Source organism: Pantherophis guttatus, chromosome 13 (genome assembly GCF_059756535.1).
Source record: "Pantherophis guttatus breed Tessera chromosome 13, ASM5975653v1, whole genome shotgun sequence".
NCBI lineage: Eukaryota > Metazoa > Chordata > Lepidosauria > Squamata > Colubridae > Pantherophis > Pantherophis guttatus.
In genome coordinates, this window is record NC_142075.1 from 11,640,376 (window position 1) to 11,663,798 (window position 23,423).

The 23,423-nt window shown below is 44.8% G+C and overlaps 1 protein-coding gene across 1 annotated transcript in view; it reads right to left on the reverse strand.

Moving 5' to 3' along the window:
* Positions 1-16,907, reverse strand: part of CHSY1 (chondroitin sulfate synthase 1) — a 108,272-nt gene extending 91,365 nt beyond the window's left edge. Inside the window, exons 1-2 of the mRNA XM_034424702.3 lie at positions 16,382-16,907; positions 1,931-2,426 (exon numbers count right to left, since the gene is read on the reverse strand). Coding sequence (XP_034280593.1) covers positions 1,931-2,426; positions 16,382-16,719 — 834 coding nt within the window. The 5' untranslated portion in view covers positions 16,720-16,907. The remainder of the gene's footprint in view (positions 1-1,930; positions 2,427-16,381) is intronic.
* Between the last annotated feature and the right edge of the window lie 6,516 nt (positions 16,908-23,423).

Consider the following 23,423-nt stretch of genomic DNA (forward strand, 5'->3'; position numbering starts at 1 on the left):
AAAGAAACAGTGCTGACTTAATACAGAACACACAGTCCTAGAATCACGGGGTTTATCGTAATTGCCCAAAGGGGGGGGAAAAAAAGTCATTTATCAAGGAGAAGTTGGTTGACGAGAACAGAACTTGTACTTCTGAGAAAGTCAGATTTCTATGATACATAGAAGTTAGGGTCACCCAAAAGACTGAGCCAAAGGCATGGCTCAGATAGCACTGTCCTTGGGACCGGCCACTGCAGTTTGGCAACTACGTTTCATAGCTCCATGTACTGTGTCAACCAGTTATTCTGGCATTTAAACCAGAATATATGGCTTAGGGGAAGGGCCTTCTCTGTGGCTGCCCCAACTCTCTGGAACCAGTTACCTCCTGAGATCCAAACTACCTCCACCCTATTGGCCTTCCGGAAAGCGGTGAAGACCTGGCTTTTCCGGCAGGCCTGGGGCCGTTGATCTCGCTGTTGCAATCTTGCGGCCATGAATGGTGTGCATGGGCTTTTAATGTTTTAAAATGTTTTTACAATGTTTTTTAACAATTTTTTCTATGTTCGTATTATTTTTGCTGTAAGCCGCCCAGAGTCCCTCGGGAGTTGGGTGGCATAGAAATGTGATAATTAAATTAATTAAATTAAATTAAATTAAATTAAATTAAATTAAATTAAATTAAATTAAATTAAATTAAATTAAATTAAATTAAATTAAATTAAATTAAATTAGCTTAGTGATGGCTAACCTTTTTGTTGTCATGTGCCGAAAGCGAGGGGGAGCGTGGGGGGGGGGTCACAGACGTGTGTGCCCACACCTATAAGGCAATGCAGCCTGATGCGCCCCACCCCCGCACATGCATGTGCAACACCCCCCCCTGCGCTCCCCTGACCCCCAGCGCATACATGTGCAAATCCCCCCCCCAGTGGCCTGTTTTGGGCCTGGCAGGTCTCCCTGAAGCCTCCTGGGACCAAAAATGGACCACGGGGGGACGCACTGCTCCCCCCATGCTCCTCCCAACCCCGCACATGCGTGCGACCCATGCCCCCACACATGCACATGCCCTCCCACGCATGTGCGCACATCTCATGCATGCGCCCCGCCCCCGTGGCAGAGACCCGAAAATCAGCTGGCCGGCAGGAAGCGCGTGTGCATGCACGGTGGAGCTGAGCTGGCTGACTGCTTGCGTGCCCGCAGAGAGGGCTCAGTGTGCCACTTGTGGCACGCATGCCATAGGTTTGCCATCAGGGGCTTCGCTTGATAGGCCTAATCTATAAATCAGGGTTAAAAAGCCATATTTTAATGCAACGTATGAAAAGATCAGGTATGAATTGCAACTTAGGTAACTTTTGTTTTTCACGCACCCGGTTTCTGAGCTGAGTGTTCTTACTGCTCGAGGCAATAAACAGATCGAGAGGCATAACTGGAAAACAGTTTTTCCCTTACGGATCTCCTCCATGCTTTATACATGACTGCATAATGTGAACAATATAAGATCTCCATTCATAAGTTATTGAATCCTTGAAATGATCTAGCATCCAATTCGGAAATTTTCCTTTGCTTGTTCATAAAAATATAGTGTGCATGTGTGTGTGTGTGAGAGAGAGAGAGAGAGAGACAGACAGACAGAAAGAAAAAGAAAGGAAGAATGAGCGGGGAAAGTGTGAAATAGGGGAAGAGAAAAAGGAAGAGAGATGGAGAGAGAGAGAAGACGACGACGAAGAGAAAGAGAGAGAGAGAGAGAAAGGAAGGAAGGAAGGAAGGAAGGAAAGAAGGAAAGAAGGAAAGAAGAGAAGAAAAGACAAAGAGGAAGAGAGAGGGGGAAAGAGAGAAATAGAGAGGGGAAGGAGAGAAAAAGAGAGAGAGAGGAAGAGAGAGAGATTGCTTAGAATGACCGCTCTGGAGGACATCTTGAATACTTAAACCCTTCTCTACCCCTGCCCCAACCTACCTCATAAGACCAGACACACTGCACTCCTGCAAATCTCCGTACGCATCTGCCGATCTCCACGTCCTCATGGGTGGTATACATCTCTCGAAGGCATTCCCCAATGTGAGGGACCATTCTCCGAAGCACTTCTCGGCTCATGATTACTCCTGGACCCCCCATGCAGAAGTTCTCTCCAGGCTCCAGGGCAAGTTTCCCCATTTCTTCGGTTGTGCCTAGTCCCGTCTGCCCTAGGAAGAGGGGCTCACTGCTATTCAAACTCCGCAGGAAGTTCTCCAGCTTGTCTCCTTTCACGTAGACGTCATCATCCGCTCGCATGAACCATTCGTATTTGTCCAAATAGTGGTCATGCATGTACTTGAGCATCATGAACGATTTCTTCTGCGGTGGGTAAGAGTCATCTACGCCAGGTAGCGACACGATGGGGATCGGAAGAGACATATCTGAGCCCTCGCTGGAAAAAAACTCCACCTTCCCAGGGATTGTGCTGGACCATGTTCTATACAGGAAGAAACCAAAACCAAGTTAAAAAATAATACTGTGTGTTTTTAGCTCATCTTTCAGACTACAATTGCTTAGAAGATAGACAATAGATAGATAGACAGACAGACAGACAGACAGACAGATAGATAGATAGATGGATGATGGATGGATGATAGATAGAGGATGAGATGATAGATGGATGGATGGATGGATGGATGGATGGATGGATGATAGATAGATAGATAGAGGATGAGATGATGGATGGGTGGATGGATGGATGGAAGATAGATAGATAGATAGATAGATAGATAGATAGATAGATAGATAGGATAGATGATAGATGGATGGATGGATGGATGGATGGATGGATGGATGGATGGGATAGATAGATAGATGATAGATAGATAGATAGATAGATAGATAGATAGATAGATAGATAGATAGATAGATAGACAGATAGATAGGTAATGATAGATGGATGGATGGATGGATGGATGATAGATAGATAGATGATATAGACAGACAGACAGAGGATGGATAGGTAGATGATAGATGGATGGAAGGATGGATGGATGGATGGATGGATGATAGATAGATAGAAGATGAGAGAGAGAGAGAGAGAAGATGGAGAGAGAGAGGAAGGGAGGGAGGAAGGAAGGAAGTAGAGAGAGAGAGAGGGAGAGAAAGAACAAGCTTTGTGCACATTGTTTTGCCTGGTCCACAATGATTGAAGTTGAATTGTCTTGGACTGCATTTAAAACATATACTTCATGTATATAAATAACAAACTTCCTTTACTTATTTATTTTTATTATATCTTGTGGGGCCATGTCACTAGCGGACTAGGGCCTCATATGGCAAGCCATTTCTTCATTTGTGCCAAGGAAACTATAAGAATCTGGCTATCACAAAGTCAAGCTCATTTCCAAAGGAGTTTCCATCCCCCACCCATCTTCTCTGCATACATTTCCATCTATAAAATATGCATTTTTCCGCAGGAAAAGGTGTGAAAAAGTGCTACTCATCTCAGTAACAATATACTCATCAACTTCCTGCTCAAATTAAATAGTCTTGTTCCAAGCATAATCTGTGCTTTAATTCTAGGCTGGGAAATGTTCTCAAAGTGTGAAAACCAAAATGCTCCTTAAAAATGTTATCTGCTATTTTATACCAGCAATTCACAGGTATTTTAGATGAAAAATAATAGCTCTGTTCATGCATTAAAAGGTAACAGGAGAGAAAAAAGACTGGCTAAATTAAGTGAAGCTATAGCTTACAATATTGACAGATGTGTAAACAATGTACACATTATAAAATGATATTTTCCCCGAAAATAAGACATCCCCTGATAAATAAGCCCAATCGGGCTTTTGAGCGCATGCACTAAAATAAGCCCTCCCCTAAAAATATTTAAACACATGTGCAGCCAGTCCCCGCCATTTCCTCTGGTTAGGGTTAGGGAGACAGAGCTGAAAATCAGGTAAGACGGCAAGAGGAGCCCCATCTTGCTCCATGCGCCCCAAAATAATAAGACCTCCCCCAAAATAAGGCCAAGCGCTTATTTCGGGATTCAAAAAAATATAAGACAGGGTCTTATTTTCAGGGAAGCGTGGTATTTAAAAGGGAAGGTGTTACATTGTAAAGTAAGGAAACTATCTCCTAAACTAAATTCAAGAAACCAATCTATTAGATTTCTTTCATTCAAATGCTGGTGATATTAAGCTGATTAATATTCAATAGCAAATGTTTAGCGAAACCAAGACTAATATGATGATTTGTCATTTCAATCTGAAACACGCTTTCGGCCTCAACACATACGAACGATCCGGGCAGAGATGTTCCTAGCCTACACTTAATTCTTTATTAAATATTTATTAGTTATCCTGTCCAAAAGACAATCAAAGAGACTCACAAGATCAAAATGCAAAAAAAAAAAAAAAAAAGGGCCATGTGAAAAAAATAGGTATGAAAAATCCAGGAATTTCTGCTACTTTCTAAGTTTCTGTTTTGGGTAGATCACTTGTAATCCTAGGCCAAGTTCGCAGAAAAGGCCCAAAACATTTTGTTGTCTAAGTCGATAAACAAGATGACAACATGGGAGCAACATGACTACTGAGTGATGGGATTTTAGCGAGCTCTTAACTTTTATTTAAAATAGAATAGAATAACAGAGTTGGAAGGGACCTTGGAGGTCTTCTAGTCCAACCCCCTGCTTAGGCAGGAAACCCTACATCACTTCCGACAAATGGTTATCCAACATCTTCTTAAAAACTTCCAGTGTTGGAGCCTTCACAACTTCTGGAGGCAAGTTGTCCCACTGTTTCTAACTATCAGGAAATTTCTCCTTAGTTCTAGGTTGCTTCTCTCCTTGATTAGTTTCCACCCATTACTTCTTGTCCTGCCCTCAGGTGCTTTGGAGAATAGCTTGACTCCCTCTTCTTTGGGGCAGCCCCTGAGATATTGGAACACTGCTATCATGTCTCCCCTAGTCCTTCTTTTCATTAAACTAGACCAGGATCTCCAACCTTGACAACTTTAAGACTTGTGGACTTCAACTCCCAGAATTCCTCAGCCAGCAAAGCAAAGTCTTAAAGTTGCCAAGGTTGGAGACCCCTGAACTAGACATCCCCAGTTCCTGCAACCGTTCTTCATATGTTTTAGCCTCCAGCCTCCATTTAATGCTAAAACAGCTCACCCAGCAATTTTATTTAAGATCAATTAGCAAGTTTAGTTTCCTGAATTAGGTTGTAGTAATTTTAGAACTTTAGAACTAAGATTAGTTAGTATTCTAGAGCCTGGAACTTAACAGCACCAAACACCTGCTAATAATGAGAAGCGGCAATGGCTACGAGTTAGGAAGAGAAAAAAACTCAAAAAGAAAGACTAAAAGGGAAGAAATAGCCTGAGGAAGAACAAGAGAAAAATTCCAAGCATTCTGAAACAAGATGACAACGCTGAACTGAATTAAATACTTTATTTGGCCAAGCGTGATTAAATACACCAGGAATTTGCCTCCGGTACAGAAGCGCTTGGTGTATAAGAAAAGCAACAGAATGATAGCACTTAGCAATAGCACTTAGACTTATATACCGCTTTACAGTGCTTTCAGCTCTCTCTAAGCAGTTTACAGAGTCAGCTTATTCCCCCCAACAATTTGGGTCCTCATTTTACCCATCTCGTAAGGATGGAAGGCTGAGTCAACCTTGAGCCTGGTGAGATTCGATCTGCCAAATTGCAGGCAGCCGGCAGTCAGCAGAAGTAGCCTGCAGTACTGCACTCTAACCACTGTGCCACCACGGCTCTTATAGTAATAATACCAGTAAAATAATACCAATAAAAGAAGGGAGTAAAGAATAAAGATAGATAATAATACTACAGCTGCACTAGATGGGTAAATACACATAGACATTATATAGCACTGTGAGAATTAGGTGTTCAGCAGTGATGGCATGAGGGAGAAAACTGTTTTTGTGTCCAGTTGTTTTGGCACAATAGGGGAGGAGTTGAAACAATTTATGTCCAGGATATGAGGGATGTGAAGGTATCTTCTCAAGCCTCCCAAAGGTGCTTTTTCAAGAGGCAACTGGACATTCTGGTTTTTCTTTGAAGACATTTCGCTTCTCAACCAAGAAGCTTCTTCAGCTCTGACTTTCCCCACCATCCAGTCAGAACTGAAGAAGCTTCTTGGTTGAGAAGAGAAACGTCTTCAAAGAAAAGGAAGAAAGTCCAGTTGCCTCTTGAAAAAAAAAAGTACCTTTGGGACAACCATGACCTGGATGACTTGAGAATCTCCATAGACATTTAGCTATGCAAGAACTGAAGAAAGCTTCTTGGATGAGAAGCGAAACGTCTTCAAAGAAAAAGCAGAAAGTCCACTTGCCTCTTGAAAAAGCACCTGTAAGGAAGTTAGCAACCACCCCTCTCCTAGAAGAATGAAATGTTTTAGGAAATATTAAAAAAGGCAGAATATTATATTTCCCTGGATGAGAAATGGAGAAACATGTTTTAAAGACAAAGCAGCTTCCTGCCTCCCCCCCCACCTTTGTCAATAGACCATCATCTGCAACACAACAGGACCCATCTAGCAACAGAAACTCACCACATGGCACCTGGGAAGATTACATCAGCCAGCAAGGCTAGCTAAGACCCCCCACCCCCTGGGAGTCAGACAACCAATCAGGATACTCTTCCTGTGCCCCAGGAAGTTCAAAGCTCAGAGAGGGCATAAAACCAAGGCACGCTCAGCATCTCGGCCCTTTTTTTCTGTTCAGGAACTCAAATCATGTGATCCTGTCCACCATTAAACCATCTTTCCAAGCAGTCTCCATGTTTCCAATGTCTTTTTCCCCACTTGGAAATGAACCCAGAAGGATATTTCTTCCAACACACCTTTGGGACAACCATGAATGACCGAGACTCTCCATAGACACTTCTCAAGTCTTTCTGACCCGTGCAATATACAGACCTTCTATGGAAGGCAGGCTGGTTGCAATTGTTCTTTCTGAAGCCTTGACTAATGGTTGAAGTCTGTTGCTGTCCTGTTTGGTTGCTGTACAAACCAGACAGTTATAAAAGTACAAAGAATAGACCCAATAATTCCTCTGAAGATTTATATCAACTGCCTACAGACAGGGTGGATTTGATTTAAATCGAGTTGATTTAAATCACAATTTAAATCACAATTTAAATCACTAGTAAAAAGGCTCAATTTAAATCAACTCGATTTAAATCATAATTTTTAAAGAGCAACTGTCATCTCTGCTACTCCTTTGACCCACTGTTGACTCACCGATAGTCCCAGTGTTGCAGAATATACAGCCTCATGCTACATAACTAAGCTCCATTTCATGCTGAATAAACTAAATTATTTATGTATCTTAAATAGAAAACTATCTTATGATAGATTTTTACCCCAAAAGTTTTTTATTAAAATAAATTCGATAAAAATCAAAAAAATCCGATTTAAATTAAAAAAATCCGTTTTTTTTTATTTTTTTAAAAAAAAATCATTGATTTTTATCCACCCTGCCTACAGAAGATGGGGAATATTTTTTTTTCCAGACACTGGTGGAGGAACAGCATTCTCCATTCATCCAAAATACAAAGTTAGCTTGGAAATCAAAGGGCAGGCTTGGAAACGACTTCAGTTGCTTGAAGCATCTGCCTAATGGTAGACTCGGCCCCGTAAAACCATAATATTTATTGTCTAATCCTTCCGCTCCTGATTTTTTTCCGTCTTCTTTTAAAGACACCCAAGTGAGCAATTCTCTTGAAAGCTGAAGCAAGCAACTCTTGCTAAAAATCCACACTGGGGAAGAAGAGAGAAAGGATCTTTTTCGATTGCTCTTCTTTTTTTTCTTTTTTCTTTTTAACTGCTGCTAAGAAAGTAGTAAATAGTAGAGAGAGAAAAATAAAACCAACCCAAGATTGCTTCTTCTCTCACCGAAACTTGCATTTAGGAAATGGACTTCCCCTCTCTCCTAATTAAAAGAGAAACGTCCTATTAGAGACATTAACCAGATCAAAATTCCTCCAAGGGTATTATAATAAGCTTTCGAACACAAAACGAAACTCAAGGCAGAAGCTGAACAAAATTGCAACTCCTAGGTATAGAACTGCAGTCAACATCCGGTGTTAAGTCTCTCTCTCTCTCTCTCTCTCTCTCTCTCTCTCTCTCTTTTGTCTTTTTAATCAGCTGTTCTTTAAAGCTGGCTTCTCTGTAAATAATGCAACTACTTTACAAGAGAGATCTGCCACTTTCCCCTCCTTCCAGGGATCCATCTGATCAAGTGGCTACTCCTATTTAATGACTTCCCTTCAATGAGAACCAATTAATTGCTCTTCTTCCCACCATGAATGATTAACTGCAACTGACAAACAGTAAGAAATCTGCTTCAACAAAGGCAGCCGGTTTTGAGTTTCAAAGTTTCTCTCTCTTAAAGAATTTGGCTCCGGTCAAAGGAAAACCACCTCCTACCACAATCGCTTGCAATCGAGTTGCAAAGAGGTGGAATAACTGTAGCAACTCCTGGAAAACCACAAGTTCCTCATTCTTACTGGAAGTCATACCTATGCCATAACCTTGTGATGTGTCTGTTTTGGCACCAAGGAACCCAGCAGTCCTGAGACCTCAGTTACAAGCACCAGGTTTAGGAGAAGAGCTGTTGTGGTCCGCCAGCAGCCTGCGAACAGTGAGGAGACTGGGGAGGACAATGGGCCAGTCCTGGAGTCTGGGTAAGGCCCGGACGAGGGCTCTGCATTGGAGGCAGAGATGGGGCCAGGGCCATCTGGGAGTGATGCGCGGACTCCGGAGTCCCCAGAGTCAGACAGCAGAGAGGCAGAGGAACAGGAGGAGCCTGTTCCTAGTGCACGCATGCACAGAGCTGCCAGAAGGCAAGAGCAACTAAAGCAAAAGGGACAAGTCGGGAGTAAGGCTCTGTCTGTTAGAGGCTCTCTTGTCCCATCCACCTTATTTCCAATTGCGCAGAAATTATGTCTCAAGGTTGCAATCAGAATATTTGCAATCAGGGGAAGGATACTGCAAAATCCCCATTCCCTCCCCACTCCAGGGAAAGGATATTGCAAAATCCCCAAAACTTTTATTCTTTTGGAATAAAAAATCTATCGAAAGATCGTTTTGCATTTAAGATACATTAATAATTTTGTTTATTCAGCATGAAATGGAGCTTAGTTATGTAGCATGAGGCTGTATATTCTGCAATATTTACATGTTTGGTAAACTCATTCAATGAATCCAAGCTCTGCAAGCTGAGATAACATGCACTGCATTGATGCATTCACACAATTTCACAGCAGAGATGACAGTTGCTCTTTAAAAATTATGACTGAAATCAAGTGGATTTAAATCAAGCCTTTTTTACTAGTGGTTTAAATCGTGATTTAAATCGACTTGATCTAACTCAGAGATCTTCAAACTTGGCAGCTTTAAGACTTGTGGACTTCAACTCCCAGAATTCTCCAGCCAGCTATGCTGAACCTTCAGCAACATTGTATTTCTCCATCAGGTTTCTTTATATTTTTAGTGACCAAAAACAGAATATAAACAAGCTAAGAGGAAAGTATTAAAGTGATACAAAATTGCCTCTAGGACACCAAATCTTGGGTGGCCCAGCTCTTGAGGGGGTGGGGCAGTCATATTTCTACTACCCGTAGAGTCTCAATGAGAGGTGAAATAGCTTTAAGTTAAAGAGAATACAAGGCCATCAAACCAGTCAGTCCTAGAGGAGATCAACCTTGACTGCTCTTTAGAAGGCCAGATCTTGAAGATGAAACTCAAAACCTTTGGCCACCTAATGAGAAGGAAGGACTCACTGGAGAAGAGCCTGATGCTGGGAACGATTGAGGGCAAAAGAAGAAGGGGACGGCAGAGAACGAGGTGGCTGGATGGAGTCACTGAAGCAGTCGGCGTGAGCTTAAATGGACTCCAGAGGATGGTAGAGGACAGGAAGGCCTGGAGGAACGTTGTCCATGGGGTCACAATGGGTCAGACACAACTTTGCAACTAGCAACAACCCGTTGCAGAAGGTATCATGTTATGGCCCATGTGTAATAATAGGCCTCCCAAAAGTATACCAGTAATTAGAGTTATTTGTCACTGGATTTCTTAATTCCTGAAATCTTCTCCCTGCAGGAAGTTGCATCCTTCTTATATTGTGGAGCACCCAAAAGGGACAGCGATAAAGATTAAGCGTCATAGGGTTGGCCACCATGTTCTGCCTTGAACAATGTTATGTTTGAAAATTACAAGAGAGCAGAAACAGTCGGATGTTTGCTCTAATAAGACTTTCTCTTTCTTCAAGTAACCTCGATCGTGCTACTGAATCATCAAATTAGTGATCTCTGAAATGAGGAGGCAAAACTTCCAATGAGGACATGGCTTATGTGGGAGTTTATGGGGGAATGTTATGGGTGTGTGGGCGTGTATGGGCATGCCTACACATATACTGATAGATAGATAGATAGATAGATAGATAGATAGATAGATAGATAGATAGATAGATAGATAGATAGATAGATAGATAGATATAGATAGCAGATATAGATAGATAGATAGATAGATAGATATTTATTTATTTATTTATTTATTTATTGAATTTCTATACCGCCCTACTCCCGAAGGACTCAGGGCGGTGCACAGCCATGAAATAAAACACATAGATATACAAAATTTAAAATCGAATAAAATGAATTAAATAAATTTGGCTGAATTAATACCCAATTTAAAATACCCATATTTTAAAATCCATTAAAAATTTAGAATTTACACTTAAAAGGGAGAAGATTTAGGCGAGGCCAGCTTGATGAAACAAAAGCGTCTTCAACTCGCGGCGGAAGGTGCGCAGATCCGGAATCCTCCGTATCTCTGGGGGGAGCTCATTCCAGATCGTCGGTGCCCCCACAGAGAAGGCTCTCCCCCTAGGGGCCGAGAGCCGACATTGTTTGGCCGACGGCACCTGGAGGAGCCCCTCTCTGTGGGAGCGTACTGGTCGGTGGGAGGCTGTTGATGGTAGTAGGCGGTCCCGTAAGTAACCAGGTCCCAAGCCATGGAGCGCTTTAAAGGTGGTAACCAGAACCTTGAAGCGCACCCGGAAGACCACCGGGAGCCAGTGCAGCTCGCGCAGGAGAGGTGTTACATGGGAGCTCCATGTTGCTCCCATAACCACCCGCGCGGCCGCACTCTGCGCCAGTTGGAGCCTCCGGGTGCACCTCAAGGGGAGCCCCATGTAGAGAGCATTACAATAGTCCAGACGAGAGGTGACGAGGGCATGAGTGACTGTGCGTAACGAGTCCCGATCTAGAAAGGGACGCAACTGGCGAATCAGGCGAACCTGATGAAAAATCCTCCCGGTCACGGCCGTCAAGTGCTCTTCTAAAGACAGCCGTGAGTCCAGGAGGACGCCCAAGTTACGAGCCCTTTCCGTGGGGGCCAATGATTCGCCCCCAATAGCCAGCGATGGCGCCAGCTGACTATATCGGGACGTCGGAAACCACAGCCACTCGGTCTTGGATGGGTTGAGCCTGAGCCCGTTTCTCCCCATCCAGATCCGCACGGCCTCCAGGCACTGGGACATCACTTCAAGGGCATCGTTGGGGTGGTCCGGGGTGGAGATGTACAGCTGGGTGTCATCAGCGTACAGATGGTACTTCACCCCGAAACCACGGATGATAGATAGATAGATAGATAGATACAGACAGACAGACAGACAGACAGACAGATTGATGATAGATAGCAAATAGATTGATAGATGATAGATAGCAGATAGATAGATAGATGATAGATAGCAGATAGATAGATAGATAGATAGCAGATATAGATAGATAGAGACAGACAGACAGACAGATTGATGATAGATAGCAGATAGATTGATAGATGATAGATGATAGATAGCAGATAGATAGATAGATGAATAGATAGGTAGATAGATAGATACCGACAGATTGATGATAGATAGATAGATAGATAAAGACAGACAGACAGATTGATGATAGATAGCAGATAGATTGATAGATGATAGCAGATAGAGAGATAGATGAATAGATAGGTAGATAGATAGATAGACAGATTGATGATAGATAGCAGATAGATAGATAGATAGATAGATAGATAGATAGATAGATAGATAGATAGATAGATAGATAGATAGATAGATGAGAGAGGGAGAGAGAAGGCAGGGCAGGGTATTCTGCAGACAGGGTGAAGAAGAAACATATTGTTAGTCACCAACTAGATGGCAAAAATCTTCCTGGTTAGTGGTATGAGTTACACATTACTCTAGGATCTGATTCACCATTGTTTACTAGCTAAAATACACTCCGTTTACCCAAATGCTAGTCTCAAACCATGTTTTTTTTACAAGCCACAGCAGCGGGGGGGAGGGTTATGCAACCCACCGAGCCGCTAAACAAACCATGTTTTCATCCTAGTGTACAGTTATTCTGTACCCAGACCACCCCCGGTTCAAATCTCCGCTGGCTTTGCCAGTGGAGGAAAAACCTAAGCAGCTGAAATGGAGGAGGGGGGGAAGAGACCCTACAACCTCCAAAAACTGGTTTTTTGTTCGAGCGGACCCGAGAGTGGGGTCCTGGTTTGCTGCCAAATGACAATTTCCAACAATCCCAAGGGAGCGCTCGATAAGATAGGCTGACATGAAACAAGGTTCCCTTGTCTGCCGGCATATACGTCGTCAATGCTCTGCTTATGTATTTGCTCAGGGAGCATTTAAAGTCCCTGATCAAAATGCAAAAGGGGTCCCTATCAACTCTCCCTTTTAGTTTTCAGGGTGGGTGGGTGAGGTGGGGGTGGGAGGGTGGAGAGAAAGAGACCAGTGATTTCCCAATTTCAGTTAAAAGCTTAAAAAAAAAAAGAGGAGGAGGGGAGGAAGAAAATAGGCTGGTTTCAATTACAGATTTGCTCACTGCCAGAATTCTCACCATAAATTTACAATTCAGTACATGAACATTAGTTGCTCGGAACTTTGTGGGGAACAAGGACACTACAAGGACGACACCAAAGTGATCGGGAGAAATAACACGAGGCGTCTTAAACCGTGACCCTCGGGTATCTCAAGATCACTTTTCCGGAAGATTGATTTAGCTCAGGGGTATCAAACTCAAGGTCCGGGGGCTGGATATGGCCCACAGGGTGCTTAGATCTGATTTGCAGGGCCACCCTAGAAACGGCGAAGGACTGGCCTGCAGGGCCTCTGCCAGTGGAAATGAAGCTTGGGAGGGCTGCACGCGACCCTCCCGAGCTCCGTTTTTGCTGGCAGAGGGTTGCAGGAGGCCATCGGAGCCAAAAACGGAGCTCGAGAGCCTGTTTTCGCTGGCAGAGTGCTCCGGCCACAACAAGCGCCCCTGACATAAGTGACATCGAGCTGGACACGCCCACCCTGGCCATGCTCCCCCTGGGGCCCCCGAGGTGAAACACAACCCTAACACCGCCCTCCATGAAATTGAGTTTGACATCCCTGATTTAGCTGATAAGCCGACAATAATAAAGAGACAATTGTTTGCTTGTTATGGAGATAACTGAGCAGTGAAGATCAGTTCAGTTTTCCCAGAACTCATGTTCTTGTCCAAAGCATTGTTTTTCCACCATAGCTAAAGGTAAAGGTTCTCCTTGCACATGCGTGCTAGTCGTTCCTGACTCTAGGGGGCGGTGCTCATCTCCGTTTCAAAGCCGAAGAGCCAGCACTGCCAGAAGACGTCTCCATGGTCATGTGACCGGCATGACTCAACGTCAAAGGTGCATGGAACGCTGTTCCCTTCCCACCAAAGGTGGTCCCTATTTTTCTACTTGCATTTTTTACGTGCTTTCGAACTGCTAGGTTGGCAGAAGCTGGGACAAGTAACGGGAGCTCACCCCATTACATGGCACTAGGGATTCGAACCGCTGAACTGCTGACCTTTCGATCGACAAGCTCAGGATCTTAGCCACTGAGCCACCGTGTCCCTTATTTTCTACCATAAGCAGCAGCTAATTCTCCAGCTTTGGTTCAACCAAGAAAAAAAAAATGTAAGACAAGCTTCAGGCTAGAAAAATGTATGAGTTACCAAGAGAAGACTCCTTCTCATAGAATTCCTGTGTGACCCCTGCTTTGTCTCCACAAATGAACAATCACAATTCCTCTAACTAACTAGTATAGGGATTATAGGCACCAGTGGTGTAAAGAATATATCTGCCCATCATCACTGACACCACTGAGAGAATCTATGGTTATTGGACCCCTTTAAGGTAGACTTCTCCAGCCTGAAATTCTCCATCAAAGGCCTGGAGACTAAAACATATGAAGAATGGTTGCAGGAATTGGGTACGGCTAGTCTAAAGAAAAGAAGAATTAGGGGTGACATGATAGCAGTATTCCAATATTTGAGAGGCTGCCACAAAGAGGGGGGTCAATTTATTTTCCAAAGCACCAGAGAGCAAGACAAGAAACAATAGATGGAAACTAATCAAGGAAAGAAGCAACCTGGAAGTAAGAAGAAACTTCTTAACAGCGGGGACAATTAACCAGTGGAACAGCTGGACTCCAAAAGTTGTAGGTGCTTTATCACTGGAGGCTGACTGGAAAGCCACTTGTCTGAAATGATATGACCTCCAAGGTCTCTTCTAGCTCTATTCCATGCTAATGCCTTTGAAATTCAAGGTGGTGGAATAGATCTGGTGAACACACCAAGTCTTCTCTTTGAAAACCGTTCTCACTATAAAGGCAGATGACTTTTTTTTTTAAAAAAAAAATCAATTTTATGGAACAATGCTGCAGGACAGCCTTCCCTATCTTGATCTGGAAAGGACTACTCCCAGAATCTCCAGCAAGAGTCATTCCAGATGCAGAATCTGGGATTTGAAAGCTACACATTTGGAGAACATCCAAACTGGCGGGGGGGGGGGGGGGGGGACAGAGAGAGCGAGAGAGACAGGGGGGAGAGAGAGACAGAGAGAGACATAGAGAGAGGGGGGAGAGAGAAAGAGAAAGACAGACAGACAGATAGAGAGAGACAGAGAGAGAGAGAGAGAGAGAGAGAGAGAGAGAGAGAGAGAGAGAGAGAGAGAGAGAGAGAGAGAGAAAGACACAGAGAGAGAGAGACAGAGAGGGGAGAGAGAGAGAGAGAGAGACAGAGAGAGAGATAGAGAGAGAAGGCTGTTGTAGGTACGGGACTGCCGTCTCCTGCAGCTTTGGGTTGGGAAATGGATGGGAACTTTCCAGCTTCTCCCAACCCAATCATCTGTACATCTCCAGAGTGCAACAAGCAGCCAAAAAGCTGATATATAATATGCTCAGGAAACAGAACCCCTCTCTTCCCTGCAAAACGAAATAAACTATTTCTTTTTTTTTCCCTCAAGAGAACGAGAACGCAAACTTAAAACAAGAATCGCAAGGCCCTGAAGTAATTACTAACACTGCTTTTGGCCAGAAGAACCATTAAAAGCAGAATGATTCTTCCCCCCCCCCCCGCCCGCCTCTCTTTCTTTCTCCTCCCAGGTTATATTGTGTGTGTCTAGCCAGTTTCATCACTCCCCACATAAAACTGTTCAGTTATTCTCCTGGGTGTGTGCCTTAAACTTGCAGACCATCTCCAGTTTGCTGGAGCTGGCAGACGGAAGAAGGGCTCCGGTCAAAAGAAGAGCCAAAGAGGGGTGTATTCATCGGGCCGCACAAAAAAAACTTCACACTTTCGGGGTCTGAAATCACCGAGATGACCCACCTCGCCAGGTGCACGCCTACGCGTTTTATTTCAACCTCTTTGGTTGTTTCCAAGATTGGATGGATCCCCAAAGGATTTTTCATTCTTAGCATTCAAGTCAGTAGAGTTTTTCCTCTCCTGTTAAAGGGATCAACTAGCAGCTCAAATAAATGATGTAGAGAGGAAGTTATCCCTTTTATTGGGGGTGGGGGTGGGGGGAGGCATGGAAAAGCCTGAGTCTGAAACACAGATGTAAAGACAAGACTATTCTTAAGAGTATCAAGAAGATCCGATTATTGCCTTCCTGCTTAATCAAATAGATTTGGAGAAAAGCCTTGAACGTGTGCACAGCCTGCTTGAAACTTGCAAGGGAAGTGTGATAGGCTGGGGAGGGGGCGGGGTTCAAAATCCCCCTTAATGCAAGCCCACCTTTTCTTAACACCCCCCCAAAAGAAGGCGCCCCCACCCAGCACCACTGAAGGGAGAGACCCTTTGTGCATTGAAGCCAAGGAGGGAAGGAGAGCGGTGCCCTTACATGGTACCTCTGATTCTTTTGGGGACCCCAAAGATGGCTTGCAAATGGGGGAGAGGGGAATAAAAGACCAAGAGGAGAGGGAGGGGAGGAAAAGGGGGGCTGAACAGGGCGGCATTCAGTTCAGAAGGGTGAAAAGCGGGAGACCCCAAATCTTACCTGTCCCACCAATCCCCATTTCCAGATGGGGGGCGGCGCAGGGATGGGGAGGGGGAGGAGAGGGAGGGTCTCACCTGTAGGCTGCCACGGCTCGGGTCTCCAGGTATTTCTGGGCCGTCATGACCCCGACGAAGAGGAAGTTCTTAGCCGGCGAGCTCTCGCCCCGAGGCTGGGCAGGGTCCGGGTGCCAGAGCAGGGCCCCTCGGGAGTCCCGGTTGGGCAGAAGCAGCAACCCTCCGCCTCCGCCGCCGACGCCCCCTCGCCTTTTGCAGCCCTCCAGGCTGGAGCGGCGCCGGTGTCCCACGTTCTTCAGCTCCGAAGCGCGGGGCAAGATGAGCCGGGAAGCCAGAGTGAAGCCCAGCACCAGACCGAGCAAGACGCTGAGCCAGGAGCGGCGGCTTCTGCCAGCCATTCCCCACCCCCTTGCTCAGCGCGCCCGGGGGGCTCCCCAAAGACAAGGCACAAGCCCCCCCCCACCTCTCTCTCTCTCTCTCTCCCCCTCCGCGCCTTGCTGGAAACCCAGCCCGGTCCGGAGCCCCCTCCCCACACACTCCGCCCGCCCAGCTAGCTAGCTAGCTCCCCGGACGACCACTCCCCCCCTCTCTCTCTCCAGCCGCCTCTCCAGCCGCTTCTTCCCCCTCCGGCGCCCCGTTTCCTCTGCAAGTTCCTCCCGGCTGCGGGCGAGGCCAGGCCCGCGTTCGCCCTCCGTCCCCCTCCTCCGCCTTTGTGCCTCGGGAGACCCCCGGCAATGGCTTCCTGGCCGACTCCCCCTCCCCTCTTTCTAGTGTGTCCCCCCCCCAACTCAGCCGGGACGGTCGATCCTCCTCCTCCTCCTCCTCTTTCTCCTTCTCCTTCTTCTGCTGCTTCTGCACCTCCTTCTCCCCGTCCCGGGCCTCGGCCCTGGCCCGAGAGCGCCCAGCGCTCCGGGGCAGGCTGCTTTCCCCGGCCCCGGCTGGCTCTCTCGCTCTCTCTCTCGCTCTCTAGCCGGCCAAGCTGAGCTTCCCCGGCGGGGAAGGGCAGAGCAGCCTGGTGGGCGAGAGCGCCGCGGCCATAGGGGCGCTGCTGCTCCGCCTCCTCCCGCTGCCGCCGTGCCGGGGAAAGGGGGCTTTGTTCGGACGCCTCCGCCTCCGCTCCGCCTCCTTCGCTAGGGCTAGTGCTGCCGTGGCTCGCCTGGCTGCTGCTGCTGTTGCAGCCCGCAGCGGCCGCTCGCTCGCTCCGCCTGGCTTGGCTGCTGCTGCTGCTGCGGCTCCGGAGCCTGGTACGACCGACTGATTTGCTGCTGCTGCTGCTTTTTTTGCTGCTGCAGTCGCCACCGCCGCCGCCGCCACCACCGCCGGGGCCCGGGCCGAAGACTCTGGCCGCGCATCTCCCCGCGGCTTAGTTCCCCATCGCTTGGCGGGGCGGGGGCAGGAGGGGCGGGACGGGCGGGGTGGAGAGAAGGAGGCCCCTGCCCTCCGAAGGCCGGATCGGAGACGCTCTCGGCTTCCCGAATGCCGAGCTCCCCGGCCGCAGCACGAAAAGAGCCCCGGAGGCGTTTAAGAGAGGAGAGGAGAGGAGAGGAGAGAGGAGGGAAGGGGAGGGGAGGGGGGGGGTCCGCAGAGGCCGGAGATCGACCTGGAGAGCGAAGGAGGGGGGATCCCCTCCCGGGGACGAGACTGAAAGGGATCTGCTGGGAGAAAAGGCAAAGGCGCGAGTTGGCAGCTTTTTAGGGAACGGCAAAAAGATGGCATAGAAGGTTCTCCCGGGGCATCTTGGCTCAAAGCGGGTCTTGGAAGGCGGATCTCTTTGCCCCCCCCCCCACCGCCCTCCGGGATTGATAAAGGAATCTTGCCAATTTAGCGGTGTGGTTGCAGGGCCTTTTTTTTTTTTAATTTGATTTATATGCCGCCCTTCTCCGGAGACTCAGGGCGGCTTACAATGCGTTAAGCAATAACCTTCATCCTTTTGTATATTTTATACAAAGTCAGCTTATTGCCCCCACAACTGGGTCCTCAATTTACCTACCTTAGAAAGGATGGAAGGCTGAGTCAACCTTGAGCCTGGTGAGATTCGAACCTGCAGTAATTGCAGGCAGCTGGTCTTAATAACCAGCTTAATAACAGGGTGCCTTAGACCACTGTACTACCAAGGCTCTTTTTAGGATCGTTTAGGATCTTGCGAACCTCCTGGCTCCATGATAGTTCCCAATGTGGTCCTCTCCTTTCAAGCCAACCGCAATCTTGCTGCTGCTCCTGCAATTTTTTTTTTATTTTTTTTTAAAAAATGTGTGCATTCACTGCTGGGTCTCCTCCAAGGGCACAAAAGCCTCCCCCCCCCATGTTCCCCCACCTTCTCTGAATAAAAGGGCTGAAGTTTCTTTCAGGACAATAGAACTGAAGAAGTGTTCCCCCCCCCTTGGTGAATAGATAAAAACTAGGTAAGATGGGTGGGGGGGCCAGAATCGTGTGTGCCTGATTTGATAATTCTGTTTTTGCTGACCATGGATGCATAATTGGGTTGGTGCAGCGTTCTGAACAAAAACGAGGTGAAGGTAATTTAGCAGCAATTTATGTACAAATAACACAAGCATCCTTTATAGGTAGTCCTCAACGTACGCCCGCAGTTGAGTCCAAAATTATGTTGCTAAGTGAGACGCTTGTGAAGTGAGCTTTGCCCCATTTAACAACCTTTCTTGCTGCGGTTGTTAAGTGAATCGGTGCAAATTGTTCAGTTAGTAAGACGGTTACTAAGCGAATCTGGCTTCCCCGTTGACTTTTGCTTGTCAGAAGATTGCAAAAGGTGGCCACAGGATCCCAGGACTTGTCATAAATATGAGCGTCTTGAGTTTTGATCACATGACCACGGGGATGCTGCAGCGGTCATAGTCTTTAAATCAATCCAAGTCTTTGCCAGTTAAATAAATCCAGTGATAAAAAATCTTCTTACCACACAAACAGTAGTTGGTTAGAATAACAAACTCACTCTGGTTCACAAACCACGATGGTAGCAGATCCATCCAACGATGATAGCACAATGGTAGCAACTCCTCACACAATGGTAGCTTATCATCAACTGGATACATTACAGTACCTTTCTTAAATACGTTCACAACTAGTGATTATCTAATTACAGCATGGCTCAGCATTACAATGAATTGGCAGTAAAACTTTAAAGTCACACAATACATATTCATATTAAAGTCACAGAACACATATATTGCCTGGACAACTTGTTAGGCTCAAACCATATCCTAACAGGTCATAAAGGTGAAAAAATGGTCCTAAGTCGCTTTTTTTCATTGCTGTTGTAACTTTGAGCGGTCACTAAATGAATTGTTGTAAGTCGGGGACTATCTGTTATTACAGTTGACTCAGTTGACTCAGCCTTCCGTCCTTCCGAGGTCAGTAAAATAAGGACCCAGATTGTTGGGGGCCATATGCTGACTCTGTAAATCGCTTAGAGGGGGCTGTAAAAGCACTGTGAAGAGGTAGATACAGTAAATCTAAGCGCTAATGCTATTATTCTATAATATGCCCTGGTTTTCATAACATGCTAAGACAATAATTCAGTTTTCACCGGAGGCTATTGTGTAAATCAAACCATGTTCCCATGTCAGCTCAGCCTAACATGTTTTACAGATGATGAAGCCCTGGTTTAATAAGACAACATGCAGTTTTGCATGAGACATTTTCAACATTCAGTGCTGCATTCAGCAAGTGGGCGTCTCTGGTGTCCATTGGACGTCACCCTGCAACTACTCAAATTGCATGGCAAGGATACGTATCCATTGGGAAACCTGGAATTCAGGCTGTCAATGTGCCAGCTTGGGGAAAGCTGGACCAGGAATTCAAACCTTAGCTCGGTTCCATTGGTAGCCATCAGAAGTAAGCGACTCAAGAATATGACAATAAAGGATGTAAGATAAAAATGGAGTAAGTTGAAATATACTGCTCAAAAAAATAAAGGGAACACAAGCAGAAGACATCTGAGATCTGAATGAATGAAATAGCCTTATTAAATACTTTGTTCTTTACATACAGTAGTTTATACACTGCTCAAACAACTAAAGGGAACACAAAACTACTGTATGTAACGAACGAAGTATTTAATAAGGCTATTTCATTCATTCAGATCTCGGATGTCTTCTGCTTGTGTTCCCTTTATTTTTTTGAGCAGTGTACATTGTTAATAATTAAAAGATAAGGAGAATTTTGAGAAAATAAATGAAAGAAAAGTCGGGGTTGCCTGGACACCATAGTGGAAAATAGAAAATTAAAAATAGATACAGCAATAGAGAGAGACGAAAGAGGAGTAGAGGGATGGAAGGGAGGAAGAAGGAGAGAGAGGAATGGGAAGAAAGGAAAGGGGAAGAAGGAAGGGAGGGGAAATAAGAGTAGGAGAGAGGGTTAGAAAGGGAGAAAGAGAAGAGGAGAGGGAGAAAGGAAGGAGAAGTAGAGAAGGAGTAGGAGAAGAGGGAAGAAGAAAGTAGAAAGGAAAGAAGGGAGGGAGATAGAAGAGATTGAGAAGAAAGATTGCTGTACAATAAAAAAGATGAAATGGAAGAAAGGCAACCCCGATCATGCATAAATGCACTAGGATAAAGAATGAGTTATTAAAAAATAAAAGAGAATAAATATGAGTTAAAACAGAAAAATTAGAATTTGAGGGCGAATAAAGATGTTGTTTATACAAATAAGCATAGAAATTTTAAGAGATGATTAAAAAATGGAAAAAGGAAATTTTGGCAAAAATTGTAACTGAGTAAAATGTATTTGAATATGTTAAATTGTATAAGTTATGATATGGCCAATACTCTGTTCATAAAATATGCAGGTGAAAATGGGGGGAGGAAAAAAAGATCAATTAAACTTGATTTAAAAAAAAATATGACAATAAGCAAATAAAGAAGAAAGGAAGCAGCATTGGTTGGTTAGACAAACTTTAACATCTCCTATCGGTAACATCCAATTTTTTTTATAAAGCGGCAAACAAGCTTTTGAGTGGCCCAGAACTCCTTCATCAGATATGATTAAAAAAAGGAGGAAGTGGGAGGAAGCTCGGTCGTTGGAGCCACCCACTTGTAAAGGAGGAAGTTAGTAAAGTTAAGCCGCAGTTCTTGTCCCATTGAGCTGAGTGAGGATAAGTCCCATGCTAGTCACAGGCGTTGTGTTGTGTATCCTACTGTGCTGAAATGTCTTGGGATCGGGGGAATCCATGAACTGCCAACCTAACAGTTCGAAAGCATGCAAATGCGAGTAGATAAACAGGTACCATTTTGGTGGGAAGGTAACAGCCTTCTGACCGTGGGCCACAGGATCACAGAAATGTTTCCAAACAACTCCTGGCTCCCTTGGCTAAGAAATGGAGATGAGCACCATGCTCTAGATCTCAATATGACTGACAGGGAAATCTTCACTTTTATCTTTGATTGACATGAAGCAGATTTTAGTCTCTATTTAAAATGGCAGAGACAATATATCATGTTCTGGTTTTAAAAATGGTATATGTATGTACGTGCACACAAATGCACATAGACAGTCTGACTAGCATAAAGTGTAAAATTGACATTAGAAGTTAAACCAATAATACTGTTATTTTAGGTCAGGTAGCCTTTGACTTACAGACCACGATTTCCATTACTAAGCCAGTTGGTGGTTAGGTGAGTCACACCTGTTTTTACGGGCTTTTCGGCCACGAACCACTGCAACAGTCGTAAGTGCGAGGACCAGATGTTAGACACTTTTTTTCAGTGCCTTTGTAGCTTCAAACGGTCACTAAATGAATGGTTATAAGTCAAAGACAACCTGCATAACACTAGGAGTTAATAGCTTTAAACGTGTCTACCATAAAACATATATATTCTAAACCTACTGTATAGTTCTATATATTAAAACCACAAGTATATTAATATAGGTCTAAAACCTTCAATCTATAGAATTGAGAGGTATACAGGTAGTCCTTGATTTACAACCACAAGTGAGCCCAACATTTATGTTGTTAAGTGAAAACAATTGATAAGTGAGATTTGTCTCATTTTACAACTTTTCATGCCATAGTGGTTAAGGGAGTCACTGACATTGTTAAGTTAATAACACAGTTGTTAAGTAAATCTGTCTTCCCCATTGATTTTGCTTGTCCGAAGGTCACACAGGGTGATCAAGTGATCCCCCTGAAACTCTCATCATGAGTCACTTTGTTCAATCCCGTGTATCTTCCAACGGTCACTAAATAAACTTGTAAATCGAGGACAACCTGCACATGAATATACCCATACTGTAGTTGTAAAATCTATGAGCCACTTCACAGAGCTAATTTAGCATAAATAACCTAAAATAAAGCCACCCGAGCTTCAATCCTTACCCCCTCCCCCCGAAAATAGACATAAAACAATGTGCATGCATGTATACACGCACTGCATTTGCAAAACACACTTAAACACCTTGGTGTTAGCCTTGGTGGCGCAGTAGACTAAAGCACTATTAAGTAACACCAGCTGCCTGCAATTACTGCAAGTTCAAATCTCACCAGGCTCAAGGTTGACTCAGCCTTCCATCCTTCCGAGGTAGGTAAAATGAGGACCCAGATTGTGGGGGCAATAAGATGACTTTGTATAAAAAAGAACACCAGTTAGGGGGGAGGCCTGAAAGCCCTACTAAGCAGATATATACAAAAGTATGAAGGCTATTGCTTAACGCATTGGAAACTGCCCTGAGTCTCCGGAGAAGGGCGGCATATAAATCGAACCAATAAATTGAACCAATAAATAAACACAAACCAGCCAACCCCCTTTCAGCCTATTGCATCATACAAAACCAAATACCGGGATATTTTATGACTTGAGTGGGTTGGAAAATCTCAGAAAATAGGATTGATATATTAAATTATTGTCCTGTTAATCATAAATGCATATGTTGTGTTCGTAATTGCAAGTTGTTTGGGGGGGGAGGTGAACAATTGGAAGGAAGCAGTGCACCAATGTTGTGTGGGAAGCATCAACAATTGAATGCATGCATTATAAATAGCTTTTAATCGGCTACAGACAGGTACCGGATCCCTATTGGATGTGATCGTCTCCCTTGAAGAAGGAGAACAGGAATATAATTGATTGTAATACAGATCACAAATTGCTAAAAAAAA